The 25,781-nt window shown below is 37.0% G+C and overlaps 1 protein-coding gene across 2 annotated transcripts; it reads left to right on the forward strand.

Moving 5' to 3' along the window:
- The first annotated feature begins 50 nt into the window (after nt 1-50).
- Nucleotides 51-23,800, forward strand: MFSD1 (major facilitator superfamily domain containing 1). 2 transcript variants are annotated; one of them, XM_055308260.1, is made up of 16 exons: nt 51-300; nt 2,017-2,069; nt 2,987-3,099; nt 4,622-4,664; nt 4,951-5,018; nt 6,788-6,896; nt 11,173-11,275; nt 13,253-13,351; nt 13,839-13,950; nt 14,854-14,910; nt 15,490-15,646; nt 16,997-17,094; nt 17,690-17,802; nt 19,320-19,367; nt 20,554-20,611; nt 21,913-23,800. In XM_055308260.1, the coding sequence occupies exons 1-16, from the start codon at nt 138-140 to the stop codon at nt 21,914-21,916; spliced, it is 1,398 nt and encodes a 465-aa protein (XP_055164235.1). In that variant the 5' UTR covers nt 51-137; the 3' UTR covers nt 21,917-23,800. The 2 variants fall into 2 exon arrangements, with proteins under 2 accessions (XP_055164235.1, XP_055164236.1); XM_055308261.1 differs by lacking the exon at nt 21,913-23,800 and having other exon boundaries at nt 20,554-20,615.
- Nucleotides 23,801-25,781: the final 1,981 nt, after the last annotated feature.

A 25,781-nucleotide genomic window follows, 5' to 3' on the forward strand; every position in this document is an offset into this window, starting at 1 on the left:
CGTGAGCGCGGCCCTGCGTGACCCGCCGCGGCGTCACGTGAGCGGGCGCGGCCACGTGAGCGCGTTCCCGCGGGGGCTCTGGGTGTGCGGCCTCGCCCCGCTGTGCGGCTGCGGCGTCCCGGGCTTCCCCGGGCGCGATGGAGGAGGACGAGGAGGAAGCGCGGGCCCTGCTGGAAGGCCGCCCGGATGGGGCTGGCAGAGGGGCCCCCGGCGTCCCCGGGGCGCTGCCGGCAATCTGCGACCCCAGTCGCCTGGCGCACCGGCTTCTGGTGCTGTTGCTGATGTGCTTCCTCGGCTTTGGTGAGCTTTCTGGCCTGCCGGGGTGGGGCCGAGAGGCGAGAAGCTTCCGATTTTCCCTGGGAGCCCCGAGATCCGCGCTGAGCTCGGAGCTGCGACGCGGGCGTCTCGGGGTGGCGGTCGGCGTCGGCTAAGCTGGGCGAGTTCTGTCTCTCTCTTGCCCTCCAAGAGGGCTGGTAGCTCGCCCCCTGGGGCCATGGATGTGAAGGAACCCCCGCTTTGTCAAAGCCCGTGGCCATACATTGTTAAGAAGGAATTCAGAGGGGCGGTCCGGTGGCTCAGCGGCTTAGCGCCGCCTTCGGCCCAGGGCGTGACCCTGGAGACCCGGGATCGAGCCCCACGTCGGGCTCCCTGCGTGGAGCCTGCTTCTCCCTCTGCCTGGGTCTCTTTCTCTGTGTGTCTCATGAATAAATGAATAAAATCTTTTTTTTTTTTTAAAGAAGGAATTCAGGAAGATTGAACTCTCCACCCCTAAGACACCCCCCCCCCCAAGCTTTTAAAGGACTAATACGTGAGCGGTCTCTTTCTTGTTTCTCATCGTCTTTGGGTAAACCCGTGAATGTGCCCTGCCGGTGGCTGCAGTAACTAACTGGTGTGGTGTGTCCCCTTGCTGCTCCGCTCTGCCGCTGGTGAAGGGACCCTCCTGGGTTTGCCTGGGGGTGGTCTTGGCGGTGTTCGGTTTCAGTTACGAAATCTGACGACTCTGAAAAGTTCTTGAGATGATTTCTAAAACGTCTGCTTGTATTCATTCCCGCAACTGATGTGTCCAGCATTCTCATGTCAGTTTGGTATGGTTTTAAGAGGTGGTTATGGGTTTCTCAGGGGCGTTTGCTAGAACCTGCTAGAATGTGTAATCACCATTATTGTGGATAAGTTTATGCTGCTGTTGGAAATATGTAAAAAGGCTTCCATGAAGGATGCTTTGGGTTTACCTCCTTTGCAACTCTTGGTTCACCCCTTACCCCACACTTTGTGGAAAGGTGATGCCTGTCCAATAGCTTTAAAACATGACATTGGTATCCTTTACAGCAATTAAAACAGGAATCATAACTTTCTGTGTTTAGAAACCAAAAAACCTAACATACAAAGCACTTAAAATTACCTCTATTCAAGCAGACAGATTATTTTGGGTAAATTATGGTTAACTGCCTGATTTTATTATTTTTTTAAATTGCTGAGAAATTTTTTTTTTAAGGCTTTATTTATTCGTGAGAGACACACAGACAGGCAGGGAATCTTGGGAATTCTGTTTATAGATCTAGATTATTGTTTCAAATACCGACTCAGAGTAGTTAAACTCCATTCCTGTACTCTCATGGTAGGTGGTGACCTCAGGTAACATTATTAGGAAACTGCTGAGGGTGTTTGTGAAATCTTTAGTGTGTGTGTGTGTGTGTGTGTGTGTGTGTGTTTTGGTAGCTTTAAATAAGGAAAACATAGCTGTTTCATGAAGATGCTAAAAAAGACAATTGTCGATTGACTTCTCTTAAGGTTCCCAATATTTGCTGTTTATGCACATAAGTTGAAAACGATTTGGCATGTTTTCTCTGCATCATTTGGCTACAACGTAGAAAATATTAGTGGAAAGGAAGTGGTCCACACTGTCCGTCCTTGAGCCCCTCATTTAAACATTGAAAATCACCAATTGAATAATATTTGCAACTTGAAACTTCTACATAGTATTATTACTTATAAAATGTTTGCTCTTCCTTATTCTAGGCAGCTATTTTTGCTATGATAATCCTGCTGCCCTTCAGACTCAGGTTAAGCGGGTAAGTTGATTTTTACTTTATTTCTTGTGTTGGCTCTGGAGTAGGTTTAACTGTTGAGGCATCATCAAGCCTCAGATTGCCTGGCTGAAACGTCCGTTGAATCCATTTTAACATCTGTAGTGAAATTCATGTGTAGTAAGGAGTATTCTTGAGTTGGAATGAGTGGCCACAAAGAATTCATTTATAACACTTGTGACTAGATACTGTTTTACACTTTAAATAAATGAGTGCTATTTCCATAGAATTGCCAAAAAATATTAAGCAGATTTTTGTTTGTAATGCACTTTCCAATTGCATAATCATCTGAATGACAAATGATTAGTAGAATAGCTTTTTGCTTTCTTAAATATATCTTTGTTATTCATTCATTTTTTTTTTTTTAATGTGGATGCTGACCGCAGAGGATTCTCCATGTCAGTATCTTTAGTCTGGTTTTGTAAAAAATATATTTGATATTTATAGTTTCTTGTGAATTTAGATAGTTTTTTCTTTGTAAGATTTTATCTTTGTACAGAAAGAAAAAGATTAGCCCTTAACATTCTAAAGTGAAAGGAAAAGAAGGTAGGATTTGGGGGGTGCATAGGGACGGGCTAAGATTATCTTTTCCATGTGGAAGGAATACAGTGCGCATGGTATAATGGGAATAAGAATGGAGAAGATACAGGCAGATGGAGATGGTCCCAGTATTGGGGGATCTATTGATCCTGGATTCCATAAATGCTCTGAAAAGGCATACGGACCCAGGGGTCCCAAGGATCACCATTTTTCTGTGATAGGGGCTATAGCTGTCATGAGATTCTCAAAGCAGTTAGTGACTATAAATGATTAAGAAACTTCTGTCCTACACACAAAGAATGTTTGATTTGTTGGTATACTTAACTTTGGAAAAAAAAGAGTTTTATTTTCTTCCGTTATAGGATATGAAGGTGAATACCACGAAATTCATGCTGCTGTATGCCTGGTATTCTTGGCCCAATGTAGTTTTATGTTTTTTCGGTGGCTTTTTGATAGATCGAGTATTTGGAATACGGTAAGCTTGAGAAACATCTCACTGTGGGTAAAATGTTATTAGGAAAACACAGAAGTAGATTAAGGCATTCTATAAAGATAAAGAGAAAAATAAAATTCTGTATTGACTGTGATAACCTACATTATTATTATTATTATTATTATTATTATTATTATTAAAAATTTTGAAGGGTTAAGTAATAAAGGAGGAATTAAAGTTATTTTGCTTGGTCTGAAGGGATGGAATTAGCTTGAAACTTCAGGGAGACCGATCCTACTTAGTATGATGTAGACTTTGGTGAGTGTGATGAAGGGCCATGAGTTGCCTTGGGACCACAGCCAGATGGCCATTTCACAAGGATCTTGAGAGGGATTTCAGTTTCAGAAGTAGGATTTACTCGTAGAGTCTTTGAGGCTTCTTCTAATACTGGCATTTTATTACTCTGGGACATTAATGAGAGATTTGAAGTATAGAATGTGTGAGTGAGCAGATTTGCAATTGTATTAACTTGGTTGATACTTGTCCTTTTAAAAATAATTATGCTAAGTGAAATAAGTCAGAGGAAGACAGATGCCATATGATTTCACTCATATATGGAATCTAAACAAAAAACAGAGCCATACCTATATAGAGAACAAATTGATGGTTGCCACAAGGGAGGGCATGGAAGGTTGGCCAAAATGGATGAAGGGGAGTGGGAGATACAAATTTCTAGTTATGGAATGAGTAAGTCACAGGAATGGAAAGGCACAGCGTAAGGAGTATAGGCAATGATATTGTAATAGTGTTGTATGATGATAGACGGTAGCTATATTTGTGGTGAACATAGAGTAATGTATAAACTTGTCAAATCATTATGTTGTATACCTGAGAGTATTATAACACTGTATTAACTATACTCAAAAAACAAAAACAAAAATCAATAAATAAAATAAAAATAGTTTTTAGTTGTCGGGAATTATAACCACTTAAAATTACTTAATCTTTGAATAAATTCTAAACTCTTAATAGTAATTTTGTAAAGAATGTCCATTTTTTTTAAAGATTTTATTTATTTTAGAGAGAAAGAGAACATGCTGCTGTGCGTGCAGGAGAGTGGCAGACGGAGAGAGAGAGAGAGAATCTCAAGCAGACTCCCCACTGAGCATGGAGCCTGATGCGGGCTCCATCTCACCACACTGACATCATGACCTAAGCTGAGCCAGAAGTTGGATGCTTAACTGACTGAGCCACCAGGGCACCCCTAGAATGTTGATTTTCAAGTGGGAACCCTGGGAACTTCTTGAAGATTACTTAACAAATTTTGTTTGTTGAAGAGTTGATAACGGTTTAAAAATGTATGCCATTCTCTGGAATCCTCTTAGAAGTCAAGACTTCTGTAGATTAATATTTAGCCTAGGAAAGCTGCTGACTTTAGAGGCAGACTAGCACTTCATTTTTTTTTCCTGGAAGAAATATGTAGGGGTCAAAGAAAACTGGAGTGAATTATTACTGAAGGACTTGGTGACATAGTCTTAATTCATTCTCTTTCTCTCTCTCACAGATGGGGCACCATTATTTTTAGCTGCTTTGTTTGCATTGGACAGGTAAGAAAGTCCAAAACATCCATTGATTATGTAACAGTGACTTTTGAATTCTTGTCTAATTCTACCAGCAAAAATGTGTTTATTGACTACCTGACTTAATTAATCAGGGCCCACAGATGCCCATGTAGCATAATGCAGAGTCCATTTTAAGCCTTGAGATAGATGAACATTAATATTTAAATTTCACAGATTTACTAAGAGGGAACATTAAAACCATTATAGAAGTTGTGATTTTTTATTATTTATTTCTCTTGAAATGATTCTACATTTCTGTTCTACATTTTAGGTGATTTTTGCTCTGGGTGGAATATTTAATGCTTTTTGGCTGATGGAATTTGGAAGATTTGTGTTTGGGTAAGTTAGGCATAATTTTATTCATCCTAATATGTTAATGACTATTTTAGTGTTTATTATTAATTTATTAAAGGTTCATAAAATTATGTCTCTTCTGGAGAATTACCTCAAATCCTTGAAATCTATCTATATATACACAAGACTGTTTATTGTCTTACTTTTCCTTTAAAGTAAGCAATAATTTTGAGTGGTCATGGTTAACTATTTGGGGTTTGGATATTAAATAGTTTTCCAGAAATGATATTTTTCCTGGATGTTTTGTTTTTTCGTTATATTGAAGACTGATTTAAACTTCATTTAGAAAAGTATAGACCAACCATTTGTATGTTGGCGATTTATGAACATTTTTCCATTTCTTAATGGATGATATGCAGGTATTTTTGAATCCTGTTAAAGAGGCTTGAATGATCAAACTACCAGCAGACTGATTATTCTTCATGAATTTCAGTGCCTGTTCAATACATCCATTCTGAGTCCAGCCTTGGGCTCCCTGCTGAGAGATGCAGATGATAGAACTTATTTAAGCTTTTCTTATAAGTGCTGGGGACATGTAGACGTATGTGATACGCCTTGGAAAGTTTCTGAGTGAGAGAGAAGGAAACAAAATATATATAAAAATATGAAAGAGACGGACGCCTGGGTGGTTCAGCAGTTGAGCATCTGCCTTCGGCTCAGGGCATGATCTCGGGGTCCTGGGATTGAGTCCTATATCGGACTCCCTGTGAGAAGCCTGCTTCTCCCTCTGCCTATGTCTCTGTCTCTCTCTCTCTCTCTCTCTCTCTGTGTCTTATGAATAAACAAATAAAATCTTTAAAAAAAATGTGAAAAGGGTCAAGAGATGGAGGTATTGTCAGAAATGGCCTCATGGATGAAGTATGCCTTGACATTAGCATCAGGTTTGGATTTGTAGAAAGAAGGGGAATATTTTTGGATTTTTGGATTAAGACAGAGTGAGGAGGACTCAGTGTTAGGATATGGAGGAGAATCTCCTAACTGAAGGTCTAGAGAGGGAGTGGTCAGTATGTAGGACTTACAGAAAGAAAGTCAAAGCCCAGGAAATAGAAAAATGTGAAATATGGAAGGTATTGGCCTGGAAAATGTGAATTTTTGTGTTTCCACAAAGTAAGAACTACTCTTTCCAGAGGGACCTTTTATGTAACATAGGTAACATAGGTGATGATGTAACCCAGACTCCTTTTATTACAGGTCATGTTTATTATTGCGACATGCCACAATCCCCAAAACTTAGCAGTGTCATACAGCCATTACAATATGCTTGTGGACTTTGTGGGTCAGGAATTTGAACAGGGTACAGCATGGATGGCTTGTCTATGCACCGGATGTCTGGAGTCTCAGCCCAAAAGATTCATGGAAGGTTGGGTACCGGAATCGTCTGAAAGCTTGTTGACTTAAACATCTCATTCTGGGGTTGGGATAACTTGAAGACTAGCACTGCTGGATGGAGTGCCTACATGTGGTCTTTCTGGGTGGCTTGGCTTTCTCATAGCGTGGTATACTGAGGGTTGTTGGACTTTTTACAGGATGGCTCAGGGCTTCAGGTGGGAATGGTTGAGTAAAAAGGCAGATGTCAGCTTTGATTACATAGCACCACTTCCACCGTATTATATTGGTTGAGGCAGTCTCAGGCCCACTAGATTCAGAGGTGGGGACACACCTTTTGATAGGAAGAGTGTCAAATTTTAAACTTGCATTGCTAATAGTGGTATTTCTGTAAAAGTGGTAATTTTTCTTCCTTTTCTCATTTTTAGGATTGGTGGGGAGTCCTTAGCAGTTGCTCAGAATACATACGCTGTGAGTTGGTTTAAAGGCAAAGAATTAAACTTGGTGTTTGGACTCCAACTTAGTATGGCTAGAATTGTAAGTATGACAAACCTAATGAAGTCAAACAGGAAGTAAGAGATTTAATCTTATAATTATCACTTAAAAATAATGGGATGAAGTGTATTTTTGTTTGCTACATTAGGTATTGATTTTTTTATGTATTTCTGTAGACCATAGTATAACATTTACCTTACTTTAAGGCATTTTTACCTTATTTCACTTAGGAAACAGTCTATAAAGGCTAATTGAGCATTTATTAGTTTAAAGAATCTGAGCATTGGTAGGGATCTTACAGGTTTTGTTATCAAATTTCTTTGCCCATTTTTTGCAATCGTGCTATGAAAGTCTTCCAGACTCTACTTGCACATTTCTAGTGATTGGAAGCTCACTGTGTGATAGAGCGGCTCCTTTAGTTAGCTTTGTGAAGTTCAACCTCACATAGAGACGAAATTTGCCTCCACAAGTAACTTTTTCTGATTGCCCAAACTTTTTCCCTCTTGTTAATATTTATTTCCTTTGCTGTGAGCCAGCACTTTGCTTATAAAGACAGCTTTTAAGTTCCTCACTCATTTCCTGTGGTTGTCTAAGCCACATGACATGGGTTTCAGCTCCCTGGCCATGGTGCTCCCACCTGCCTGGGCTTACTGCAGGTATTCAGTACTTTTCTCAGCATCTGGAACCTGGAACTATTTGTGGTGTTTCAGGTTTGGTCTGATAGAGGGTACTCAGGGAAGCAACATTGTACTTTTATTAATGCAACCTATAAGGTGTTTGGCCATCCCAAACCCTGTTAGGTATTTTTTTCTCATAAACTCCTATGAATAGAGGGTTTTTTTTGTTTTTTTTGTTTTTTTTTTTGTTTTGTTTTGTTTTGTTTTGTTTTGTTTTTAAATCCTTGCCACTGAAAATCAAGGTTCCAAAGACTAGTAAATGGCATGAAAATGCTTGTAACATATTCTTAGGGAAAAAGAAATCCAGTAAAAAAGTCTTTAATGTAGTAGTTCATTATATGAAATGTGTAACACATGTCACCTGTATGATACTTTTGTGACTTTATACATGTAGATTCTTCCTAATTTTTCAACCATTATAGACAGCACTGTTGTGTGACACTCTATAAAACTTGTCTGCATCTGTTTTCTGAGGCTAGGTTGCTAGGAATGGAACTGAGTTAAGAGAATTAGTTAAGATTTCTTAGGACATATTCCCATATTATTCTCTCAATGATGTTTACATTCCCATCTGTGGGATATGAAAGGATTCTTTTTATTATATAGCTTTGATAGTACAGACTGTTATTGCTTTGAAAAATTACTTTATCAATTTGATTGGAAACACTTAAATATTACTTTATTTGTAATTATTAGCTAGTGTGATTTTGCATATTATCTAAATTTTATACACAAGGATATTCTGAGTACTTTGTTATGTATCTTGTGCAAGTCAAGATATGTCTGTGGTGGTTTGTGGGTCTCATTGTCTAATAACTTATTGAAGAAGGAAGTGAGATGCACTCTTGGTGACATCATTGTGTCTACTCGTGGTCTTCAAGTTCTTCTCTGTATGGTCACAAATTAGCTCTAATCCGTTCAGCTGCATTCTAAGGAGCCCTGAATTTTTTAGAAAGGAATCTTAGGTAGGGATTAAAGGGGAAAGGAGAGAAACTGAGTGGGAAATAACAGAGGGAGACAGAACATGAGAGACTCCTAACTCTGGGAAATGAACAAGGGGTAGTGGAAGGGGAGGTGGGCGGGGTGATGGGGTGACTGGGTGACGGGCACTGAGTGGGGGCACTTGACAGCACTGGGTATTATACTTACTATATGTTGGCAAATTGAACTCAAATAAAAAATATATTTTTTTTAAAAAAAGAAAGGAATCTTAGGGGCTTCTGGAATGCAGGGTGGAGGTAATTGGGGTGATGGGGGGACCTGAGGAGGAGGTAGAGTGAGCCAGACTGCAAGCATGCATCTTCTCTTCAGCTAGGGCGGCTCAGCTTTGACCTGATTTCTTGCTTAGGGTCCTTGTGAGAGGTATGAGACCAAAGGATTCCATTTCAGAGCTGCTGGGGTAGATGGAGTTTCAGGGTTTTTGTGCTTTCCTTGTCCCTGGGCATATTCAAAATGGTCGTAGAGATTCTGGCTTTACCTTTCCATAGTTTTTCTATAGCCTGAGCTGTGAGCATTTTATCTTCAGGCAGCGGACTTCTCACTTATTATTTGTGTCTTACTGGGGGTTGGAAGTCCAGCACTCTTTTGATTTTCATTTGTAATTTGTTACTTTTAAATGCATTATTTCAACAAATATTTATTGAGTACTTGCTAAGTCATGTCATTTAGGCATTTTAAAATTAAAGGATTTTTAGGACAACATTCCTGTCATTGAGCAGCTTTCATTTTCAATGATATTGGGGAAAGTTTCTAGTACGTCTCTATTTATACCTTATTACTCATTTGAGTAATGCCATAAGCTATTATTTTTGTAAGAAATAGCTGCATGGAATTTGCTACAGTGTTTGCTGTGAGAATATTGTGGATGACACATTGATTTCTCAGTCCTTAAGTGTCTGACCTGTCAATAACAGCATTTAGCATAGTTGGCATTCCCCCTACCCTGATGTCTTCTCATGGGTTCCAGGTCACTACAGTCTCACAGTTTCCCTCTTGCCTTTCTATTTACTCCTTTGGCCTGTTTTGCTAATTCCATCTTAGTCTTCTCAACTTGTAAATGTGGGTGTGCCCTGGAGCATGGTTATTGGACATCTTGTCTTTTCTTTTGACACTCACCTCCTTGGTGATCTTATCTAGTTTTGAAGTTTTAAATAAGGTATCTTTGCTCCTGCATTTATATCACTTGTCCAGGCCTTTTCCTTGCATTCCACACCCCTATAATGCAACTTCCTACTTGACATTTCCACTTGGATGTCTAGTAGGCACATCAGACCTGACATGGCCAAAAGCCAGCTCTTGATTTTCTACTACTACACTCCCCTCAACCCTCCCCCCGCCAAACCCAGCTTATGCTGTAGTTCTTTCATCCTTGGTTATGGGCAACTCTTTTCCAGTTGCTCAGGCAAAACCTCAGGTGTCATCCTAAATTACTCCTCCCCGGTCAACATGTATTTTCCATTAGCCAGTCTTATTAGCTTTACCATCAAAATGTATCCATATTCTGACCTCTTCGCACCATGCCTACTGCTAGCCACCCTAGTCCAAGACCCATCATCTCTCTTCTGGATTATTGCAGTAGCTTCCTAATGCATATATCCTTGCTTCTGCCTTCATCCCCACTTGTAGTCTCTTTTGAATACAGCAGTCAGAGCAAATCTGTTAAAATGTATGGAATCCTGCTGCTTCTCTACTCAAAACCCAAGTGGCTTCCCATCTCATACAGAATAAAAGCCAGAATCCTTAGTATTATCTGTGGTTTGCCCCCCCCCCCCCAATTTCCTCTCCAGGGATCTCCTCTCATTTTTCTGTCTTCTTCATTTACACTGTTCCAGTCTCTGCCGTCCCTGCTGTTCCTGGAGCATAGTGCTGTTGCACTTTCCGGGGCTGGCTGTTCATTCTGCCTGAATGCTTTGTCCTTCCCCCCAGATCACCTCATGGCTAGCTGCCTTCAAGTTTTTACTCAAAGGCACAGTCTCAGTGAGGCCTTTATACCTTATACCTCTTTATGTTCTCCATCTCTGCTTTATTTTTTCCCTTATTTAAAAAAGTACTTACCACAATGTAATATATATACTACATATTTTGCCACTTTGCCCCACTGAAATATCAGCTTTATGAAACCTGGTAATTTTTCTGTTTGTTCTTTGTTATATTCCCAGTACCTTAGAACAGTGACTGGTTCAATCAGGGCTCAATAATTGCTGAATGACTATGTGAATGAGGATATTATTTTCTATAATTTTTATTGTCTTTTTATGGATAGGATGAGTTTTTTTTTTAAGAATGTCAGTATCAGCAAACGCTATGCTTTTTCTGAGTGAAAGTTTATTTATTCTTAGCTACCCTGTGAATTTTGTCACTCGTTTCATTTTTGCTTTTGCTACTAGAAAATTCTAAGTGTACTGTGCTGTTTTCAATACTAGCATTTTCTATAAATTAGCTTTTTTGTGTGTGCAGTAATCTTATCTGTGGCTTTTTCTTAGTGTGCTAGTTTTGTTTTAAAAACTTAGTAGTGTTTTTAAAAATTTATTTAATCTGGATCTTGTTATACTTGTTTCTCCTAGCTACCTCATATCCTTTATTGAACGAGATGGAGTATATAAAAATGAAAATTATATATATGCCTTTTTCTTCATTTTCAGGGAAGTACAGTAAACATGAATCTCATGGGATGGCTGTATTCTAAAGTTGAAGCTTCGTTGGGTTCTGCTGGTCACAAAACCCTTGGGGTCACACTTATGATTGGTTAGTGGATCCTGATGTCCCTTGTTTTGTCTCTTCTGAAAGCATGTCATAGGAAGTATTATGGGAGAGGAAGAACACTGGAATCAGGGTTAGACCACTTTGGTTATAGTTTTGCCTGAACAGTTCACTAGTTCTTGGCCTAATTAGAAATAGTAAATCATTCACCCTGTTTGTGTTACTATTTCCACTTTCTTAAAATGGAGGATCTTCTTGTCCCTCTTTATCTGCTTCAGCACTGTCATGATCAAATAAGAGTGTATTTGAAAATTCTGAAAACAGAGACTTTATACATGTAAGGTGTTACTAGTCTGTAGCAAAGAGAAAATTACTTCCTTTTAAGCAAATTCATTTAGTATACCTGTGGAGCTAAGATTTTACAGAAGTTGTCATGGGAAATCACTGTGTTGGGAGTCAGGAGTATGGGTTCTAGTCCTGGCTCTAACTAGTTCTGTCATCTTGGACAAGATGATTAGCCCCTGGGTCTCAGCTTTCTTTTCTGTAAAATTTCAGGTGTTTGACCAAAACTGTATAGGTCCCTCTGGCCCTAAGTTCTCTTAGCTAAGGCTTGGTTGTCCTGGTTGCTGAGTGGATCACTGAGACACATTTGAGGCCTTCTGGAGTTATCACTTGTGCTTTTCTCTGAGTAGTGGATTTTTGTAACTGAGCCCCATAGTGGGTAAGAGGGCCACTTGGAGAGCCCTACAAAGACCAAAGACCTGTGGGATGGTGGGGAGAATATCCTGTGCCGTCTTTTATTCCATATATATAACTTGATAGAAAGAGGTCAGTGGAGAGGAAGTCTTGAACAGATAACAAATCTAGAGTCTCCTCCTTTCCTCTCTCACCTCTCAAATCCCTTGCCTTATCGAAAACTTCTTTTTCTTACTCTCAGATGCTCTTCAGTATTCCTTCCAGTCCTCTCCACAACGGAGAACTTAATAATTTTAAAGAATTTTAGAGCCAGGAAAGATTTGTGTTGTCAAGTCAAAGCCTCTCGTTTTACAAATGGAGAAGTTGAACTCCTAAGAGATTAAGTTCTGTGTTCAACATCATTCAGCTTGTGGCAGAAGTAGAACCCACATCTACTGACTTTTATTTTAGCAATTTTCAGATGGACCACATTATGAAATTAAAGATTCATTTATTTTACTGAACTTCTTTTAAAAATCTTGAAAGTATAAACTTTATTTACTCTTTATCCTGATTCAGTTTAATGATAGGAGTGTAGCATTAGTGAGTAATGCTGATTACGAAGAGGAAGGAGAGCCTGGGCAAGCTGTGCTGTGGGTGGGTGGGTGGAGCCCTTTGGGCTGCCAAAGGGCAGGAGCAAGGGTTACAGACTTTGGGAAGAAATCGAGAGGAAGATGAGATGATCGCAGAATCAGACTTTGTTGTTTTTATTTATTTTTTAAAAGATTTTATTCATGAGAGAGAGAGAGAGGCAGAGACACAGGCAGAGGGAGAAGCAGGCTGTATGTAGGGAACCTGACCTGGGGACTCGATTCTGGGACTCCAGGATCACGCCCTGAGCCTAAGGGCAGGCACTAAATTGCTGAGCCACCCAGGCATCCCCAGACTTTGTTTTTATAATTTTTCCCCCTGGCATCCATCAATAATCAGTGCTTAGACTTAGTTAACATATTAGTACTGATTTGCTAGCTAGTCATCCACTTTCTTAAGGAAATTCTAGATTACAAGACTAGACTAGTATGTTATGGTCTTTTCCCTCTAGTCTCCAACCTTCTGCTGGGAAATAAATGTAGCAAAAGTGACTGTAGTTTGTTGAGTACTTAACCACATGCTGTTCCTTTCCTTCTGTCCTGATTTAGTAATTATAAGATTTTCTTATATGTGTCAAGATGGCATTCCCTTTCAATTGCTAAGTTTTCTGCTATGACTGTAAGGTGCTGCCTCTTGGGAACCTTCATTCACTTTTAAAAATCTCTCTCTTTTTTTCTTTTTCTTTTTTTATTATAGGAGGTATAACATGTATTCTTTCACTAATCTGTGCCTTGATTCTTGCTTACTTGGATCAGAGAGCAGAAAAGATCCTTCATAAAGCACAAGGAAAAACAGGTAGGTCTAAATGCAAGAAAAGTAGGGCTTTGGGGATTTGCGGAACTTTGAACATAATTTACAATGAGATGAGTTCCTCAAGTAGTGTTATAAGACCAGTGAGGCTTAATACATGTCTTTTATCTTTTTATTTTCCAATCTGTTTCAACTTGTCTAAATTTTGGGGAACAATTTTTTTTTTCACTTAAGCACTTTTGACAGAATTTACATTCTTTATTTTTTATTTTTTTATTTTTATTTTTAGAATTTACATTCTTGATTGCACTTTGTGTATTTGGAAAATGATGAGTGTTCCTGGTAGACAGCAGGAAAGTAGACAGTAATCTTAGGTTTTGCTTTTTCTAATGTCTTTTTAGATTTTCCCAGAAGTTATGTTCCAGTACTTTACTGAGAAAAGTGTTTTGTAAACTGAATGGCAAAGGTTAATCAATACTCTTGACCTAGGTATGCAAAATTATGCTGATAGCTTCTTCCCTTTCTTTTTAAGGTGAAGTTATTAAGTTAACTGATGTAAAGGACTTCTCTTTTCCCCTGTGGCTAATATTTATCATCTGTGTCTGCTATTATGTGGCAGTGTTCCCTTTTATTGGACTTGGGAAGTGAGTATTCTCTGGCATTCCATTGTTGTTGCTAAATTATAATGAGAATTTAATCACACAATTGCAATTTTTTTAGCTATAAATCTTGCTTTTCTGGTTATAGTTTATATTTACATAGAAATTGTTTTACATCCTGGGATATAACTGATTTTCTTACCTTATAAGGGTTAGTATTTGTCTTAATACTTTCATTATATTTTTGATGAAATATAACAGTTTTGAATCTTAATAAAGATTTATTTTAATGCTTTGCGTTGGATTAGTATTCTTTTTTTTTAATTTCCTCTTTATTCCTTTGTTTGGAAGCCTATTCTTAAGAATGGAAATAGTGCTTTGGCTCATTGTGCCATGCCTGGGCGCATTTGCTAGGACTACATTATGCCAGGGTTAAAAATCAATTTCTTTCTTTTTTTTTTATCACTTAACTCTGCCTTTCCGCTGGCAGCTGCTCGAACAGAGCAGTATGTTGAGCATGTTTATAGGGGTGTGTCTTTGTAATCAGAACCTTTAAATTCAGAGTGTTTTAAATTATTTGAGACAAGATCTCTAGGCATTATTTGGCAAATAACCTATCCAGTCCCGCTTTAAGGAAAAGAAGCACTCTTAATTTCATGTAGTAATTCATTTGGTATTCTGAAAACTTATGTGTACTGTTTGTTTATTTAAAATGAAAAAAGTCAACATCAGGGTATTTTATTTAGTGAAATACTTACATAAACCCTAAAGCTTTAACATCAGTTGCTTAAAGATGAATGTTAGATCAGGTAAGAAAATAATATCAAGAAGGAAAAGTTGGTTAAACTTATAATTATTTTAATTTAGTTTTATTTTGCCTTTAATTATTAAAAACAGCAGTTCTCTCTAAAGTACTTATTTCTCTCTGTCTCTCTCTCTCTATTTTAGAGTTTTCTTTACAGAGAAATTTGGATTTTCCTCCCAGGCAGCAAGTGCTATAAACAGGTATTTCATTAATTCTGTGAGTGCTTATTTTGTGCATAGTGTGGGTCTTTAATTATAACCAAATGTTCTAAGAGACAAAGAATACGTGTAACTTAACATCCATAATATGAAATCAACATTATATTGGTACTTGATCCTGAGAGACCATCTTTGCATTAATGGAAAACTGAAGAAATCTTGGGCTGCTCTTTAATCTTTAAATTTCTGTTTACTGGGGGCGCCTGGGTGGCTCAGTGGTTGAGTGTCTGTCTTTGGCTCAGGTCATGATCCTGGGGTCCTGGGATTGAGTCCCACATCAGGCTCCCCACAGGGAGCCCGCTTCTCCCTCTGCCTGTCTCTGCCTCTCTGTGTGTCTCTCACAAATAAATAAAAATCTTAAAAAAAATAAAAAGATACTATATTGTAAATTTCTGTTTACTGATGACCATTTTATTTTTTATTTTTTTCTGATGACCGTTTTAGAAGAATGCTAAATTAAATGAGCTAGGGTTTGCTTTACCTGATGGTTTTAGAGACTTCTTGGATTTTTTTTTAAAGCTGTTATGATTTTATTAAATGTCTTTTATATTCTTTGGGCAGTATTGTATATGTTATATCAGCTCCCATGTCCCCGATATTTGGGCTCCTGGTGGATAAAACAGGAAAGAACATCATCTGGGTTCTGTGTGCAGTGGTGACCACTCTTGCTGCCCACATCATGCTCGCCTTCACACTGTGGAACCCTTGGATTGCTATGGTAATGTCACTGTTCATGCTGGCAGGGCGCAGGCCTTCAGGGAAGACTCTGTAAAGTGCATGTCAGGAGCCACCATATACTCATTCTGATAGTAGAGCTTGTGAAAGGGGAAAAACAATGCCTTGATTTCAGTTTCTTCAAAATAACTATTTTAAAAGTAAATTTGATTACTAATGAATAAGATATTTTTAATTTTGTTTGGCTTTTTAACATAGTAATCTCAGTGCTGAAATAGAATTTGAGATAAATTAGTCTTAGGAAAGCTAAAATGCTTATTAGTTCCATTTATTTTTTTGTACTTCTTTAAAAGAAATTGTTCCATCATAAGTGGCAAAAAAAAAAAATCTTTCTGCCCATGATTCTTGATTTTGCATTCTTTTGACCTTGATCCTTAGAAGGTTAAAAAATTCATCAGGGTTTTGTTACTCTTTTTTAGAATGTCATTTTAAAGACCACAGGCTGAGATGTGCTGCTTTTCTTGACTATTAACAAAAGAATATCTTGAACATATATGTTTGCACTTAGTGAGATTTCTTTAGGACAGATTCCTGGAAGTATAAATGCTATAGCAAAGGTTTTGCACATGTAACATCTTGATAGACGTTGTGAAACTTCTCCTCTAAGAAGTTCTTACCCATTAATAGTTTTACCAATAATACACAAATGTGCATTTTTTAGTATCCTAGTCATGTTGGGCATTGGCCTTATTTTGACCTTTGCCAATATAATAGGTGTAGATGATCTTATTTAAACTTAAATCATAAGGCTTCCTTTATAATTAAAAAGTAACACTAGGTGGTGGTTTTCTACCCTGCTCTCCAGTTAGGCATTGATGACCTGAGGTAAGATAATAGACTTTTGGCATGGTGTGCCTTGATTGCTTAATTTGTAAATAATAAATATTGGAAGATTAACTTTCCAGAAATGTTGGTAGTAACTTTTTGCAAATTAGCTTTATTTTCTTGCTCAGTCCTTGATTGTACCCTGGGCCCAGTCAGTTATAAGCACACATAATATAAAATGGTTAAGACGGGATCCCTGAGTGGCTCAGGGGCGCGTCGAGTCCCACGTTGGGCTCCCGGCATGGAGCCTGCCTCTCTCTCTCTGTCATAAATACATACATACAAACATACATACATACATACATACTGTGTGTGTATTTTGTCACTAGAGGGATACTATTAGGGTCAGGACTTTTTGTATCAAATGTGAGTTTTAGTTATAATCATAATAAAATATGCATGAATATTCATGTATTTGCTAATGATCGCAGATTGGCTAATTTGCATTAAAGGAAAACCACCTTTTTTGGTTAATGTTAAGATTTTTACCCTTTTCTGTATTCTACAGGTTCTCCTGGGACTCTCCTATTCATTGCTTGCCTGTGCGTTGTGGCCCATGGTGGCGTTTGTAGTTCCTGAACATCAGCTAGGAACTGCATATGGCTTGTAAGTGTTTGCACTATAATGTCCCTCTTTGCTGTATCAATTTGATTATCATATAAAACTCCAGATCTCCTGAATCTAGTTCTCTTCAGGCTCCTGGGACAGCTCTGAATCTAGAAACTACTAGGAAAGTCAGTTAATCTATTTGTGATATTGTGGCAATGGATGCTCCAAGCCTCCAGCAAGAGAGCTGATGTTAAGCTAACCCATTAGAAGTGATTTGTGACATTGCCACTGACTGCCTGTTTATCTGAGCGTTTCTTAGTGAGAAGTTGAGTTCTAGTCTCAGAACAGGGCAGAAGGCAAAAGTGGGAACTGCACTCATGGTTGGTATTCACGTAGCTTTTTCTTTCATTCAGCAGGAAAGTATTAAGCTCATACTGCACTTAGTAAGACAAGCTCCCTTACCTTTGAGCATAACAGCTAGTAGCAGAAACACTCTTGGGTTGAAAAAACCTAATCAGGTCGTCCCTGGTTAAAAACATCTCTTAACACTAATAGTATGTCATTTACGGATACTAATATTTAAAGTGAATTGTTATTCTGTGTGTGAAGACTTTTGAAACTGAAATGTGTTTTTGTATTTCTTGTTTTGTAGCATGCAGTCCATTCAGAATCTTGGGTTGGCAATCATTTCCATCATTGCTGGCATGATACTGGATACTCGGGGATATTTGTTCTTAGAAGTTTTCTTCATTGCCTGTGTTTCTTGTAAGTGTGTTATGTGGCAACATTTAGTTTCTTTTAATATGTAACAGAATGTTTTTATTTATACTTTTAGGTTTTGTTGTTCTCTTTTTCTCTCTTTTAGACCAAATCCCTAGGATATATATCTCTCAAATTTGCCTGTTTCTTAGTCTGTGCATTAGTTTCCCAGCTGGTAGCTTTCTGGTTCTCTGAGGATTCACGGTTTTTTTTTTTGTTTTTTTTTTTTTTTTTGAGATTCCTATTTTTAAAAGTAGTAGTGGAATCTGCTTCATATTCTATTTTAAATATTTACAGTTTTTAGGAAACATTATCCTCTTTGAAGTGAAACCATTTTAAAAGGTGGCGAGTACATCCCTGGTGTGAATATGTGGACATTGGTATGAGTTAGGTGTGAGTGCTCATAGTTTATTCATTAGACAACTTTAAATTGCCTTTATTTTTAGTCCTGTTACTTAATGTTTACCTGTAATGATTTATTGGTTGAAAATAGGAAGTATTAGGAAACAGTATTACTATTGAAAACAATAAAAATAAATTAGCATTTTTCCTGTGGTAGCCGTCACTATATGCATAGTTGTATTCATCTGAAAAAAATTCTTATATATCAAGTTGTCCTTTATGCTTTTACATGTGTTTAAAATGGTAAACCCTAACCCCAGTGATGATTTTATCATTTACATTTATAGAGATTAAAGGCATTTAATCTCTGTAAAACCACATTCTCCTGAAAGGTGGTATTAGTAGATAATTATTATGAAAAGCCTGAATGTATTTTATTATTTCATAATTTTAGAAGTAAATACATCAGATTTTAAGAATATGTTGTTTTTAAAAAGTAGGTCATGTCGAATTCACAATACTAGGTCATCAAAGTGTTTCTGTCTATTTTTGATGCTGCAACATGTGGTTTAATTTCAATCCACGATTCTATGTATATTTGGTTCTTAAACACTACCATTTAAAAATATTTTGATTGCCATATTAAGTTAAATTTAGTGTGCCTCACTTCTTAAGGTAAAAAGGCTGTAACTTAGAGATTGTCACTGGCTCCAGGCTTTTGGGAGTCAAATGGTCACATTCTATGTTTGGTTAATTTGTTAAAAATGAACATGATGTTTTCAGACTTAGAATCCTCAAAGGATTGTTTCTATTTGGTTCTCTGTAAAAAGATAGGGGGCTGGCAGGAGTTTTGGAAGTACCAGGAAGGACTACCATTTGAAGAATAAAGAGAGTAAATAGCAACTGGGATGATCTCTGTGGATCACCCCTTTTCCTGTATCAGCTTGTCTCTGATCCTGCTGCCCTTGGGCTCCTGTAGCCCATTGAATAAACAGTGTGTAAAACATTTTTAGTGCTTTTTGGAAGATAATATAATAGTGTTTTTATTTTTAAATGCCAATCAATAAAGATTTATATAAGGTTTACTTTGCAATTATGATTACATAGGAATCATTGGGAAGAAGTACATGTTTTTGAAGGATCCTGTGTTTTTTTTTTTTTTTTTTTTTTTTCACTTCCAGTGTCACTTTTATCTGTGGTCTTACTCTATGTGGTGAATCGTGCCCGAGGTAAGTAGAATTCGACATTTTCTTCTTAAACCATTGTGGATCATCTTGTGGGGTCCCTGGATTGTCTGTATACCTCTTTAGAAGCCAGTGCTTTAGTTCATGTAATGATGACACTCTCTTCATAGTGATGGAAACACATTTCATTATGTAATCTGTAATTATATATTTTGGAACTTCAGATTTATTAAGATTGTTGTCCTGTCCCTCTGGCCAGTTCAATCTAAGTGTTTTTTTTTTTTTTTTAATTTAAGTTTTGTAATATAAAATTTTAGATTTTTTTTTAAATTTTTATTTATTTATGATAGTTCACAGAGAGAGAGAGAGAGAGAGAGAGAGAGAGGCAGAGACATAGGCAGAGGGAGAAGCAGGCTCCATGCACCGGGAGCCCGATGTGGGATTCGATCCTGGGTCTCCAGGATCGCGCCCTGGGCCAAAGGCAGGCGCCAAACCGCTGCGCCACCCAGGGATCCCAAAATTTTAGATTCTTTTTATGTTAGCATAAAGAAGTATGGCGTTTCAAAATAACCTGAAGCCATTACTGTTATTGTCTCATATTTAAAATAATAAGGAAACAAATTCATAGTTATAGTTTGCATTTTAAGATTGAAAGAAAATAGTTTGCATTTTAAGGTTGATACAGAATGAGGTGTTACAGATTTTTTTCTTTTGCTGGCATATTATAAATGCATTTGTACTTTTTTTCTTTGTTCTGTATATGAGTTTGATGTTACCTTTATGCCCAATGCCCAAGCTATTTCTAACTAGTTTGCTCCTAAAGTTTGTTATACACTTGGTAAAATGTATATACCTGCTGTTTAAATGATTTTAGGTCACTTCCTTTAATTTCTCTTAATTTTCACTATTACTGAAAATAAATACAATTTCCCAGTTAACAAGATGTAAAGCAGTACATGAGTCCAAACTTAAAAAAACAATGCTCGAATTAAGGAGTGATTATTTGTATGTAGATCATATAAAGATTCTTTTTTTTTTTTTCATATAAAGATTCTTAAAAAACATTTTTTCACCTTGGGAAGGTCCCAGGAGGTAAACATTTCTTTTTCATTTTTCATAGCCTTTTCTGTTACTTTAAGGTATACCCATACAAGTAAGTGTGTGTGTGCGTGTGTGAGAATTTTACTTTTAATAGTCATGTAGAAAGATTCTATGCCTATCTGTGTTTTAGGGGGGAACCTAAATCATTCTGCAAGACAAAGGGAAGAAATAAAACTTTCTCATGCTGAGTAAGTATTAAAAAAAGTTGTCTTTTTTTTTTTTTTTTTTTTTTTTTTTTTGCAAATCTCAAACATTAGCTTTTTCTTTCAAAGTGTTAGGGTTAGACTTTTAAGAAATTAGTCTTTGAGATTCAAGAGCTAGAGATTATCTCTGGAACTACTATAACAAAATTCTTATTCAGAAAATTTAAATAGGATGGATATCAAGGGTTAAAGTGAAAGGGGAAAAAATAACTGGGTTTTAAATTGCTTTTTGAGAGAAAGACCAGAACTCTAGTATTTATAACTTATTAGAGGGAAGGGTCTTTGTCCTAAACTCCTGTGCTGGGCTTACCCTTCCATTCTCTGATGTTTTCTTTTTCTTAACTAGTTGAGAAAATTTTTCATTTTGTTCTGGTACTAACATTCTATGTTCTCTGACTCATTTGGAGCAGATTAAGTATATAGTGTGGCATTAAGTTGAACTAATTTTTTTCATGAAGGTATGGTAAAATGTAATAGGAACTATATTTCCTATTATTATGATTTCTGATTTTTAGATACTGAATTTTTATGATTTAAGAAATTTATTTGTAAACATACACCATGTTAACTATAAGTTTTGTGAATTTTGTATGGGTTAAAATCTTGTAGAACAAAAAATGGTAGGTGATTCTTGGCCATTTCAAATTCCCTTTAAGGTAGTAATTCTAGAATGCATCTTGAAAAGATAATCAGAAGTGTTACAAGTTTTAAATATCTTTATGACAGTTTTATTTGTTACATTAATATATTGGAAACAACATGAATGTCCCAAAGTCGGAAAATGATTAAATAGATTATGACACATCCATATAATACTGTTGTTAAAATCATGTTTTAGAAGGATTTTAAAAGTCAGAGATAATTCCCTCCCTGCACCATGTCAGAAATACTTACCATGCCACATGTTGAGGAGACAAAAGATTAAAATGCAAATGTAATATCCTCATTTTGTTCAAGAAAAAGTACGCAGGCACATGTATTTCTTACTTACTTGTATATAATAGAAGAAATACTGAAAGGAAAAACTCCAAATACCAGCAATTCCATTTCAATATAGTAAGGTTATGGGCATACTTTTTCTATTGTTTTTCTGTATTTCCCAAATTTTCTGTGTTGATCTTGTTACTTTTCTAATGAAAAAGATTTAAGAGATTATTTAGCAAAGTGTGCAACTTCTAATATTTGGCATGTCTGTTTTGTAATGCTTATGGTTTTTATTTTGTAAACCAAATGAGGCCTCCTGTTTTTTCCCTCTTTTTGATAATTTATTACATTGTGTTTTGCAGATGAGAAGCTTTAAATGACTGTATCATGAGAATGGTCTGCACACATCATTGGTTCGAAAACCTCACTTTTTTTTTTTTAAATCTAGAGTTTATGTAGGGAGAATAATGGTTTGGAAACTTAGTATATTTATATATCAAAAACACCTACTTCAAAGTATATTTGTGAGGGCTGTTTCAGACTCTGTCTTATGTACTGTGTATTGCTGAAGAATTCTGTGGAATCGGCTATCAGTGAAGTGTAGAAAGTTTCTCTGGAATATGCAAGTGAACTTCATTAAGGATAGTAAATAATGGAAAACTTGGATCTTGTATTAAGATAATTTTCAGAAGATGTTTCTTAAGGATATGGCTTTTTTTTTTTTTAAATCTTAAAGCAAAACAAAAAGCTTTTGAGGGGGTAAAAGGGATATTTTATACAGAATAAACAATGGCATTTTAGTAGACATTCCCTGTTTTTATAGGGAATAGTTAAGAGATTTTTTTATGCAATCTCCTCATTTTCACAAATAGCAGATTGGATTCTGCTATCTTTAGTTATGAGAGGCTGCCAAGCAGTGACCCTTTTGAGCTTCTTTATCTCTCCATTACTAAGGACCCTGATCACTTAGGGATTAATTTTATAGTACAAACTTTCTGTAAAATGTTTTCTTATAGTAATTAATTTCTAAAAAGCAGTATCCCTTAAATTATGATAGTTGCATACCTACATGGATAAAAACACTGCAAAAGAAATACTCGATGTCTTCTAAAACCTTTGATTAAAAAAATATTAAAACATTGATTTTAACTCTTATTTATTTGGAAGATTATTTCTATAAGAAAATCTAAGTTGGAATAAAGAAAATTTGCCTGATTACAGTCTTTGAAAGTCAGTGAAGTACGCTTTTCTCCAGAGTAGGACCTAAGTAACATTTATGTTTTTCAGATTAAATAAAATGTGATTATAAATTTTTTTGACAGACTTAAAACCTTTTAAACTTGAGTTAGTCTTAGCCTATTATAAATTAAAGTTGAAGAATTTTTCATGTGTTTTACTCTCCAGGAGTATGCAGATATTTTAGAAAACTATTAAACTGTCATATTTAGCTAATTGTAGTGTTTAAAATACAGGACATAACATTGTATGCTAGAAAGTTCTGGAACAGATTGAAAGTACATTCCTTATTCAGGTTACTAAGTTTACTTACATCCCTTTTTCTGATTTACAGTTTATTGTGTCCTTACTCAGTTGTTAGTTCTTTAGGCTTTGACTGCCATGTGACAGAATGTTCTAGCCCAGATTATTGAGTGTTGGCTTTATCACTTGGTGAGAGTGGAGGAAGCCAGCTGCTACTGCTGCTGGAGGGCTTGCATGGTCCATGCCTTACTTTTTTCACCACCTCCGTGCCTAAGCCATAGTGAGCTGCTTAATTATATTTTTTCAAATGGGTCATGTTCCTTTCCCTTTTGGCTGCTCCCTTTGCCTAGGATATTTTATCCAGGATCCTCGGTAACCTGGTTTCACCTGATTTACAACAGAAAACCTTAGCCCCAGCTCAGAAGCATTCTTCCTGTGGGAACTCTTCCAGACCTTCAGGCTATATCAAGTTCTTCTAAAATTTCTGTGGTCTCTGAAAAGCCCTGTTTTTTCTTTCTTGGCTTACCTCAACTTAAAATGAAGAATTTGTGATAGTGTGAGTGTCTGTCTCCCTTCAGATTGTAAGCTCTAAAAGGGCAGGGACTGTGTCTGTTACGTTAATTATGATTGTGTTGATAGTGCCTATCACAGAATAGGCACAAAATAAATATTTTTTGAATGGTGCATAAATTAAAAGGAGAGTAAAATGGAGTAATCTTTTTGGAGGGTAAATTGGTAATATGAATAAAAAGACCTAAAAAGGGGACTTCATGATGGTGGACTACATGCCTTTTGACTTAGCAGTTTTATTTCTAATAATTTATCCCAAGAAAGCTATCAGACAAATATACACATAAGTGTATTTTAAGAAAGTATTTTCGTAGCAAGGTTGGTTGTTTTATGATAGCCTTAAAAAGGAAAACACTCATGTTTATTAGAATAGATTTATTAAGTACACCATATCATGTGCTTAAAGTGAAATATTAAGACAGTCATTAAATGGTTTCATTAGAGAGCATTGACATGGAATGATGGCATTATTATGTAAAGATTCAGAGTGCTGCTTTTTTTTAATGATTTATTAATAGAGCTTGCTTGTGCATAGTGGGAGGGGCAGAGGGAGAGAAACCCAAGCAGACTCTGCTGTGTGTGTGGAGCCCAGTGTGGGGCTGGATCCCACAAGTCTGAGATTCACGACCTGAGCCAAAATCAAAAGTCAGATGCTCAATTGGTTGAGCATGCTCAACCAATTGAGCCACACAGGCACCCACAGAGTGCTGCTATTTTAATAACAAACCAACATGTCTGAAGGATATGTATGTAAGTGTCTCTGAGTGAGGACTTTCTTTTGGCTTATTTCTACTTTTTTTTTTTTTTAAGATTTTATTTATTCATGAGAGACACACAGAGAGATAGAGAGGCAGAGACACAGGCAGAGAGAGAAGCAGGCTCCATGCAGGGAGCCTGAGTGGGTGGGACTCGATCCCGGGACTCCAGGACCACGCCCTGGGCGGAAGTCAGGCACTAAACCACTGAGCCATCCAGGAATCCTCAAGGCTTATTTCTAATTCTAATTATTCAGCAATAACACTGTAATAAAAGCTTTTAAAAACTCACAGAGAACAAAATTCCCAAGTTTGAGTGCTACTTTTGAGGAAAGTGATAGTTTCAGAAAGGAGGAAGGTGACAGGTAATGTTTCCCAAAGAATTTTGGGGATGGAGTTAGGTGGGAGTTAATAGGTCCCTGAGTTAGAATTTGCATTGACAGGAAAAAAATTGCATGTGAAAGGAAACTTGAGAGAAAAAACAGATAGAAAATGGGGTAAAAGCTAAGGAAATAATAAACTTTCTGGCCCCACTGGTGGCAAAGAACAGGTTCAAGTTGTCTGCAAGCTCTGTGATTTCTGAGATATCTCAATCTGATTCTCCTTGGCTTTTTCCATTTGCATGTTCTTGGAGTACACCAGGGGGAAATTGAATTTAGGCCCTGAACAGAGATTTGCGACCTAGAAGTTAATGGGGAAATCTTTCGATATTTTGTAAGAAATACTGAAAAGCCTTTAACATCATGCAGGTAGGCCAGACAACCAAGCTGTTTACAAACTTAATACCAGTTCCATGAGGTGTTCATATATAAGGTCATGTACTCAAGTATACATGTCTTCTCCGTGGTGGATCTTTATCAGTCCCACATCTTGGCAGTGACCCTGCCTAACTCACTCAACTTCCTAAAATGATTTTTCCCCCATATGTTTGACTGCAAATCAATTGTGTAATAAAAATCAGTGGCATTCTATTTGGGATTAGTGTGTATTTTGTAGGAGTTTGTCTTTTTTGTCTCTTTGAAGAAGGTCACCTTTCATGCTTGTCTCCTAAGTTTCACTACATTGTAGTTTTCTGTGCTTCCATTTCCTGATTAGCAAAATGGAATATCACTAGAGTTTCTTCTAGGGCTCATGTACCTAATTTATGAAACATACAGATATGGTTGATTGCCACATGTTAGATATATATTCATTGATGGATGACCTAAAATATTATCTAGAGAAATGTCTGTCCATTCCTTACATTTAGTTGATGGGTTGGAGAAAATGGCTCTCCTAGGATTGTGCCAAAGATTCCTTTGGGCACTCTGGCAAATAAATGGAGCATGCTCAGAAATTTCTAGGATACGGTGGGTTGTTCAGAAACAGCTGAAAGGAAAGTGGGCTGATGACATTTTCAAGCTTCTTTTGAAGTTTATCCAACTCTT

The sequence above is a fragment of the Nyctereutes procyonoides genome, unplaced genomic scaffold (assembly GCF_905146905.1).
Source record: "Nyctereutes procyonoides isolate TBG_1078 unplaced genomic scaffold, NYPRO_anot_genome, whole genome shotgun sequence".
Lineage (NCBI taxonomy): Eukaryota > Metazoa > Chordata > Mammalia > Carnivora > Canidae > Nyctereutes > Nyctereutes procyonoides.

Excerpts from the sequence above, each read along its gene's own strand:
- MFSD1 (XM_055308260.1), top strand. The coding sequence starts at position 138 with ATGGAGGAGGACGAGGAGGAAGCGCGGGCCCTGCTGGAAGGCCGCCCG. Across the intron at positions 2,070-2,986 it reads TTCAGACTCAGGTTAAGCGG|GATATGAAGGTGAATACCAC; the intron begins GTAAGTTGATTT and ends CTTCCGTTATAG. Across the intron at positions 14,911-15,489 it reads GCAGCAAGTGCTATAAACAG|TATTGTATATGTTATATCAG; the intron begins GTATTTCATTAA and ends TTCTTTGGGCAG.